This window comes from Mustela putorius, unplaced genomic scaffold (genome assembly GCF_011764305.1).
Source record: "Mustela putorius furo isolate JIRA1106 unplaced genomic scaffold, ASM1176430v1.1 tig00000196_pilon_pilon_pilon, whole genome shotgun sequence".
Taxonomy (NCBI): domain Eukaryota; kingdom Metazoa; phylum Chordata; class Mammalia; order Carnivora; family Mustelidae; genus Mustela; species Mustela putorius.
The window spans coordinates 9,088,247-9,097,590 of NW_025421310.1; the positions used below are offsets into that span (position 1 = coordinate 9,088,247).

Sequence of the window (9,344 nt, forward strand, 5' to 3'; positions counted from 1 at the left end):
GCACCCAGCAGTGGCCACTGGCATCTGAAGTGAGAGCAGTCCTGTGGAACTGAGTCCTTAAGCCTGTGGAGTCTGAGGCTAACTCTGGGTAGTGGCAGAACTGAAATGAATGGCAGGACACCAGCTGGTCCCTGGAGAGTTGGAGAACTGGCTGTTGGTGTAGAAAAACCCCACAGGTTTAGCACCGTTTGTGCTGGTAGTAAGAGCAGGTCGTAGTACATCAGACCCTTGTATCATGTGCCCAAGGAGGCACTGAGACTCTGCCAAATAGAGCAAAGCAGTGGCTCTGGAGTGTAAGCAGCTGAGAATGGAAAGGCCACTAACTGGGCACCCTCTGAGTGACACAGGGGAGCTGTCCTCACCCACTGACACCAGGTTGCTGTAGTTCTCCAATATCACATCCCGGTACAGGCCCTTCTGGGCGGGGGCCAGCAGCTGCCACTCCTCCCAGGTAAAGTCCACGGCCACGTCCTCCAGTGTCAGCGGTTCCTGTAACAACATGTTCCTGTTTCATACGAGTGTTTCTCTTTCATTGATTCATAAGAAGTACACAGGAAGTTGTTCTGCTAATAGTAACTACAAAGCTACAAAGCTGAGACCAAGTCTGATGTATATGTTGTGGTCCGCACGTTTTTAAAGAAATTCTCTGACACTGGCTGGGTAGCCTAAAATTCAACTCAGTTCTAACACGAGCTACCTGGAGATAGTGTCACATTTCATGAGGTCAGTCCCACAAGGCCACCTCTGCCCCCACCTCTGCCCCCTCTGCCCACCTCTGCCCCCACCTCTGCCCCCACTTCAGACACCACCAATCCAAGTTCATGTTGTCACCCAGGTTTCAGATTAACCAGCTATAGATGACTCCCTCCTTGGGTTGAATTTGCTTGAGTGGCTCAGAGAACTCAGTTTACTTACTGCATACTAGTTTATTGTAAGAGAATATTATAAAGGATACAGATTTCATCCAGATCAAAGGGCCCCACAGGGCAAGGCATGAGGGGAGGGGTGTGTCACGCAGCACCCATGTCCCAGCACCCATGTCCACCAAACGGAGAGCGCTCCAACTCACATACCTTTGGAATCTTATGGAGGCTCCATCACACAGGAATGACTCGTCATGAACTCAATTTCAAGCCCCTCTCCCCTCTCTGGATGATGGGGTATCACTGAAAATCCCACACTTCTAACCATGGGTTGGTCTTTCTGGTGACACCCCATACCCAGGAATCCACCCAGAGTCATGCCATTAGAACAAGAGATGCTTCTATCACCCAGGAAATTCCAAGGGATTTAGGAACTCTGTCGCAGATGAGGTCAAAGACCAAATATTTGAACAAAAGATGCCAATGGTGGGGCGCCTGGGTGGCTCAGTGGATTAAGCTTGGGTCATGATCCCAGGGGCCTGGGATCAAGTCCCGCATAGGGCTCTCTGCTCAGCAGGGAGCCTGCTTCTCCTCATCTCTCTCTCTGTCTGTCTCTCTGCCTATTTGTGATCTCTCTCTCTGTCAAATAAATAAATAAAATCTTTAAAAAAAAAAAAAAGATGCCAATGGTACTCTTTCACTTAGGGAATTACAAGGATTTTAGAAGCCTTGTGTCAGAACTAGGGGCAGAGACCAGTGTATGTTTTTTGTTCTTTCATAAAAGGTTAGCATCACAGATACACTTATGAGATAATCAGTGTACTGGAATATTCATTTAAAAAAATAACCAAAAAACTGGGGCGCCTGGGTGGCTCAATGGGTTAAAGTCTCTGCCTTCGGCTCAGGTCATGATCTCAGGGTCCTGGGATGGAGCCCTGCATCGGGCTTTCTGCTCCGCAGGGAGCCTGCTTCCTCCTCTCTCTCTGCCTGCCTCTCTGCCTACTTGTGATCTCTGTCAAATAAATAAAGCTTTAAAAAAAATAACCAAAAAATGAAGCAGACACACAAAATGATAGAAAATGTAAAGGAGAATTAATAGAGACTGAGGATAGAGTGAGGCCTATACATAGTTTTTGGGAGCAATTACAGAGAATCGGAGAAGCAATGCGAAGATCTCAGGACTGAGAAAACTTCAGAACTGACCGAACATCCTGCAACACAGACTTAATCAGCAAGCAAAACCCGGCAGGAAATCCAAGTCTAGACTCATCAATCTGACCGCATAGAACACCAGCAGCAAAAGTCAAACTATGAAAACAACCAGAAAGAAAAGACTCATTACCAACTAAAGAGAGATAAAATTTAGTGAAATAAAAACAATAGAAGCAGGGAAAATGTTGTGATAAATCTGTATTTGGTCTTTCCCTGGTTCCCAGCACAGTTTCTTAAAACTGTTGGACTCTCTGGAGTCCTAAGTGTTTTCTGCATCCTGACATGATGACTAATGGCTGGGGGCCCCCTGCAGAGCTTCAGGATAAGAGACCTGAAAGACCCTCAGCAGCCAGGGAGGAAAGACAGACTGGACGACCAGCGATTTAATCAATTGTGCCTGTATAAGAAAACCATCATAAAACCCCCTACACAACAGACGTGGGGAGCTCCCAGGGTGGTGAACACATTGAGGTGGGGGCAGGGTGGTTCCCTGAGGGAGGACCTCCTCACCCCTTCTCCCTTCCCTGGCCCTGTGCATCTCTTCCATTTGGCTATTCCTGAATTGTAGCCTTTACAGTAAATCAGTAAATGTTTGTAAAGTGCTTTCCTGAGTTCTATGAATTGTTCTAGCATATTACCAACCCTGAAAAGGGAGTTGTGGGAACCATCAAATTTACAGCTGGTCACCACAAATATAGGTAACAATCTGGGACTTTTGACTGGCTCCTAAAGTGGGGGCAGTCTCATGGAACCAAGCCTTTGGCCTGTGGGATCTGATGTGAACCCCAGGTAGTGAGTATCAGAATTAAGTTGAATTGTAGGACACCCAACTGGGTGGGTAGGACACCCAACAGATTTGGAGAATTAGTAGGTCTGACTAAAATAGCCACATTTGGTGTCAGAGCTTCTGTGAATAAAAAAACAGATCAAGAGTGTGGAATGTCTTCAATGTCCTGTCCTGTGGTCATAAAGGTTATACCTGAATGCCACCAGGGAATGAACTGAGACCTGCCTGTCAATGGACCTGCCATATCAGGGAAAAATTGATGGGAATCTATCCCCACATCATTGAGAGATTACACAGAGATGAGAACAGACTTGGTAAAGCCTGCATATTCTTAACACTGTTGATATTATCACATTCTGATTATTTTATGTGACATGGAGACTCATTTGGAAAAATGAAAATTTAGGTTCATACCTAATATCACACTTGAAAATACCTTTTTCCTGTTTCAAGTTAACCATAAAACAAAGGAACCTATGATGTTCGTGTCATAATCCAAAATCCATAGAAAAATAATAAATTTTATGAAAGGAAAGAATTAAAACATCTGTGTTGAAAAAGATATCATGGACAGAGTGAAAAGAAAAGTGACAAGCTGGGAGATGTTTTTTATAAACAAAATAAAGGACCAATACACAGTGCTTAATTCTCATTAACTGGTAAGAAAAAAATGTTTTTCTAAATGTAAAAGGCATTTTGCAAGAGAAAAAAATCCAACCGGCCAACAAGTAAATAAGGATTCCAATCTCAAAAGAAGGCAAAAGAATATTGGACCATTCCGACTGTTGAAAATTATGCAATCTTGGGGCACCTGGGTGGCTCAGTCAAGTTTCTGCCCTCAGCTCAGGTCATTATCTCAGGGTCCTGGGATCATGTCCCATGTTGGGCTCTCTGCTCAGTGGGGAGTCTGCTTCTCCCTCTCCCTCTCCCTCTGTGCTCTCCCGCTCTCAAATAAATAAGTAAAATCTTTTAAAAAAGAGAACATTTAGCAATCTGATCCTGTCCTATTAGCACCGGGAAAGATTTCAGGCGTGGATCATGCACATACCACTTAGGAGGCACTCACTAAATGCTTTACATCGTTTAACTCCTTTTGCGGAGTATGATTACAGGCAAATGAATTTTGTAGTTAATAGTCACCAATCCGTTGCAGTTATTATTCCTTCAGATGCTTGAATTATAGCATCTTAAATCAACAGATTATGTCCTTTGGAGTATGATTCCACTGATACACAAAATGTCGTGATAGTTGTGTTTACAAACACAAATATACATAAATCTAAATACATTTCTACATGGGCACATGTATACAGATGCACACACAGGTTCAGTGACAGCAGGAACACACCAAGTTTCTACTGAAGTGGTACGAAGCAATGCGGAAAGGGGACAGAAAGAGGGCATTTATTTTTTTGCCCATGTATACTCCATCATGAGGATGTTTTTCCTTTAAAAGGTCCTCATGAGAAAAAAATAAGAAAAGGTATTCATGGGGGGCTTCTGGGTGGCTCCATCACTTGGGCATCCAGCTCCTGATTTCGGCTCAGGCTGTGACCTCAGAGTGGTGGGATCGAACCCTGCATAAGCTCCAGGCTACCTGCTCAGAGGCTGGGATTCTCCCTCTCCCTCTGCCCCGCCCCACACTTGTGTGTTTTCTCTCTCTAAAATAAATAAGTAAATAAATAAACAAACAAATCTTTTTTAAAAAATGATACTCATGAGTCATTTGTACAAATACAGGAAACAAAAGCAATAAAGGAAGAGTACGTAAAAATTAGATCTTAAAATGGAAAAGGATAACACATTTTCTGGGATAACATGAAGTTACACAGCAAACACTCCAGAACCTTATAACTCAAGCTCTTACCAAAAAAAAATTTCCTGCAACTATCTAAAGCCAAATATGTAATTTAATGCCAGTTCAGCCATCTGTTCATGAAGCCTTGCATTGGTTCCCTGCAAAAATTGTGGTCACTGAGTTTCCTTGGCTTATTCCCACAGAAGACTCTGAGGAACTCTGTAATAACAGTAGGAAGTCTGCTGCTGCCTTTATTGGAAAGCTACTGCTCACAACACTGTCCACTCCATCAACTCTAAGAATATAACATTTTCCTTGAGTCCTGAGTGCCAGAGGAACCATTCTGCTTTCTCCTCATGGTCACTGCATATCACATAACATGATTCTCTCATCACACACAAGAGATGCAGTGTGACGGCTAATGTAAGCCAGAGGATTCAGTTACACGTGGTGTTCCAACATTCATCATTTACTAGGAATCATAGGAACACTATGGTCTTTTCTATTTTTTTTTTTTTTAAGTAGGCTCCATGCATGGAACCCAGTCCAGGCCTTGAACTCATGACCTCAGATTAAGACCTGAGCTGAGATCAAGAGCTGGACAGTCAACCAACTGCACCACCCAGGCGCCCCTGAACCCTATATTCTTCCTTCTGCTTTGTGACAATGTTGGAGTTAGATTCAAACCTTAATTCTCTGTAGATACTGAACGGATTTTTACAAGCCTCTACACATCCATTAGGGAACAAAAGAGAGAATAAAACAAGACAAAAATCACCTGGGCATTGATCATTTTCTTCTGTTTTGAGAAATAGCCAGCAACTGCAATATTCTGTCTTTGTCTCTTCTGGATATGCTCTAAATTTCTAGTTAGAAATCTAGTCACCAGTCAAAAGTGGCCCAGAGATGACACTATCTAGGTCCTGGGGCCTCCTTTTTCTTCATTCATTTCTTGTCAGGATCTGTGGGCCAAAGAACAAAATTACTTTCAGCGTTGCATTCTCTCTTGCTATGCACTCACCTTAACACATGGTCCCAGTATTTCTGTCTCTTTATTCATTCCCCAGAATTCGTGCCTTAGGCATAAGACTCTGAATGTGTAGAAATAACAAGGATGGGGAAAGTGGCAAAGGAGAATCAGAACAGAACTATGCCTCCCTGGCAGGTAATTTTCAGATCAATTTCAGAAATGAGGCCATATGGACAGTGAGGAACAGCGAATTTTTCCTTTAAACTATGATGTTTTCCTACCTCTTTTAAAAGTCTTTACATACCCTATCTACATACACTTCAATGTGAGGAACAATGAGCACACCAAAAAAGGGGGGAAGGAACAAATTAAAAAAAAAAAAAAAAAACCTCAAAAATATAAATACTGGGAAAACAGCAGTCTTTACATACATAGGTAACCTGAGAGGAATATCCAAAAGAATACACAAAAATTACAGAAGGGTAGACACAGAATCTTAAATAAAAGGCTAATTAGGGATGCCTGGTTGCCTTAGTCGGTTAAGTGGCTGCCTTGGGCTCAGGTCATAATCTCGCAGTTCTATAATCCAGTTCTGCATCAGGCTACTTGCCCAGCGGGGAGCCTGCTTCTCCCTCTCCCTCTGCTGCTCGCTCTGCTTGTACTCTCTCTCCAATAAATAAATTAAATCTGGTGGAAAAAAAGGCTAATTAATTTAAAATCTGAATCCTTCATCTCCCCCAAATCTTTCATTTCTGCAGGTTCAAAGGGATGGGCTCATGCAGGGGAGCCAAAAGAAATTAAGAAATTATATGGAGGACAGATTTGGGGTTGAAGCTTTTGAGGAGGGCTAACGTTCAACAACTCTGTTCCAGGAGCGAATATGAGCCCAAAGCACCAAGCAACCAGTGTTCCTGAACATGCACGCCTGTTGTCACACAATCCTGCACAAAAGACAGATGATAGCAAACCCAGACCAGCGATACACATACATGGACCTCCCTTAATGTTTCCCCGATCACTGAGCTCCAAATTATTCCAGATCCGCGCCAAACGCCGCCTTCACTGACAAACACCACCCCGCCAGCTGTCAATCACCTACAAGGAGAGTGACCCGCGACGACTCTAAACCCTGACTTCAGGACTCTCGGTAGTTGATCTGTTTAGACATTCCATCACTGACCACCAAGGCCCCCCACGACTGACCCCAAAGACATCTCGATTACATACAGTACAGACTCCTCCGTGCTCACCTCCAAAAACGCACCCGCCCCTCGCTACCTTCACGAACTTAAGGGATCAACAACTGACCCAGAGGCCGTTAGGTCGCCCCTCTCCTCCCCTACCCTTCTCCACAGACTGACCTACACGCGGGCAGGAGTCTCTCCTGAGCCTGCAGCGACCTCTTCAGGGCCCAACTTACTTCCCTAAACTTCCTTCGCTCTAGTTCCCTCACCCAGCCTCTTTTCCTGGGAACACCTGACTGGGGTCAGCGGCGTTTCTGGCGCGTTTCTATAGAAAACGGATTACGGGTTTCCGGCGCTTCCTAATGAGGTCATACAGCCGTGCGCCCGTCGCCTGGGCGCCCTGGGGGCCGCCATCTTGGCACACCTGACGTACTGGAGGCACGGCGGCCGCGTTTTCGCTGTGACAGGATCGTGAGCGTGCCGAATCCCTCGTGCTTTCTGGCCCCTCAGCTCTTACGGGAAAATGGGGAGATGTTTAGAGGCTCGAGTTCACTCAAGGCAGACATTACATGGGGATCATCTTTGAAGGGGCAGGGCTTCTCGTGGTAAGGGACGGGGAACGGCGCCAAGTATTCAAAAACCGGGATCCCTACCCCGTCTAAGGGGCGTGGCTCCTACGGCCGGACGTCTCAGCAAGTTGGGAAATTGAAATAACCTCCGGGCCCCGCAGTCTCGAGTCTCATTGAGAAGAGGTTCAGAAGCCGTATCAATATTTAAGCAGGGTGACAAGAAAGCAGTCTCGATTCTCATTGAGAAGAGGCTCAGAAGCCGTGTCAAAATTTAAGCAGGGTGACAAGAAAGCAGGCAGTGCGCTGTGGCCGGGGAGGGTTGCGCCCGGAGAGGGTGCGCGTCAGCCCGGACGGAGTTAGGTGTCTGGGCGGCGGAGCACTGGCTGCCTGGGAGCTGGGCAAGGGTGCTTCAGGATGCAAGGGTGCACGGTTTGGAAAAGTGAGATGATATGGGGTATGCGGCGGTCGCAAAGAAGTCTGAAGCCACGGACGTCGAGTCTGTTGCCAGACTCATCCCAATCATGTCCCTTATCCACTCTAGGCAGCCGCTTGTCACTAAAGATTAGTCTGCGACGTATTCATGAAATGAGTCGTGGTTGTACTCCTCCCCCACGCCCCCGCCGCTTCTTTCGCACAGCATAATTGCCTTTGGGCTGTTTCCAGTGTTTTGAATATTGCAACTAGACATCTTACGAACATTCATGTGTAGAAAATAAAATGACCACAGAGAACTGATTTAGCACAGTACTGTGCCTCTGCAGCACCAAGCCGCCTTTGCCAGCCATTTGCAGGCCTGCTACCCGTTTCTAGCCCTGCTCCAGTTCATATTCGCCTCACTCCCCTGAGGAACCAGAGATCTCTAGGACACAGGTTGTGGCACAGACGCCAGGTTAACCTGTTTGCTCCCACTGTGTTCAACCCAGTAGGCCATCATCATGTTCAGAACCCACCTGATAAAGTCATGTAACCACAGGTCAAAGCATGAAGTCAGTACTTCATCGTTACCATGCAGGCCTAGTCTCCTACCTGATACTAAGTCTGTACCATCTCGTTTTCATAAGGCAGGCAAGGTGATCCTAGCAAAACACAAATAAATCATGAAAAATTTCCTGTTCTCAGTTATATAATGACTGCATTACAGAATCAAATCTCAAGTGTTGACATAACCAAATTTAGGTGCTTAAAAATATGTGTTGAATCCCTCCCCCCAATAATCCAGGGGTGTGTGATGAAAGATAAGACAACTCCTGCATAGCAAATATCCATTTCTTCTTCTCTAACCAGGATTCAAGGTTTTTTTTTTTTTTTTTTTTAGCAAGATACCTTTATTGCATCAAGAGAAAGACTGGGTAGAGGAGAGAGGACAAGAGCCCCAGTCATAAGAGGAAGAAAGAAAAGAAAAGGAAGATCACACGTGCAATGAAGTGGGTTATGGAGGAAATGGGAACTATGAAATTATGGCAACGTTCAGAGGTGATAGGGCTGTGAACAACGTAAAGTTTCTCCAGTACACTCAAGAGGAACCTTGCCTCCTTTCATATGCTAGCTTTCTTCCATCTTTAAAAGGAATGAGGTTCTCATTCCTTTTATTTATCCTGGGCCTCCCATTCCTCTTCTGCTCCCCCCTTTTATAGTAAACATTTATTCTAATAATGCACATGTACACAAAACGTTTTTTTGAACAATTCTGTTCTTTTAAAACTGCCTTACAATTGCTCATTCTTTGCAAAGATAGAGCTTTTTCTTTATAATCCACTCATCTTCATCTTTCAAGTCAATATATAATTATTTTTCTATACCACACAGGATATGTGACTCTATAAAGCAGCACCATGCAACAGACTCTTCTGCGATAATGAAATGTTCTACATCTATACCGTCCAACAGGGTAGTCACTAGCCACAAAAAACTATTGAGCTCTTGAAATGTGAACGCTTAATACTGATCAAACACATTTTCAA

The 9,344-nt window shown here is 44.7% G+C and overlaps 1 protein-coding gene across 6 annotated transcripts in view; it reads right to left on the reverse strand.

Annotated features, from left to right (window-relative positions):
• The window catches only part of LOC101678888 (zinc finger protein 432), a 71,321-nt gene extending 64,140 nt beyond the window's left edge, over positions 1-7,181 (reverse strand). For 2 of the 6 annotated variants that reach the window (XM_004781901.3, XM_045077382.1), the window contains exons 1-3: positions 6,992-7,161; positions 5,439-5,622; positions 363-489 (exon numbers count right to left, since the gene is read on the reverse strand). In XM_004781901.3, coding sequence (XP_004781958.2) covers positions 363-489; positions 5,439-5,453 — 142 coding nt within the window. In that variant the 5' untranslated portion in view covers positions 5,454-5,622; positions 6,992-7,161. Of the gene's footprint in view, positions 1-362; positions 490-5,438; positions 5,623-6,880 lie in introns of all 6 variants that reach the window. The other 4 variants (XM_004781902.3, XM_004781900.3, XM_004781903.3 and 1 more) reach the window with 4 other exon arrangements.
• Between the last annotated feature and the right edge of the window lie 2,163 nt (positions 7,182-9,344).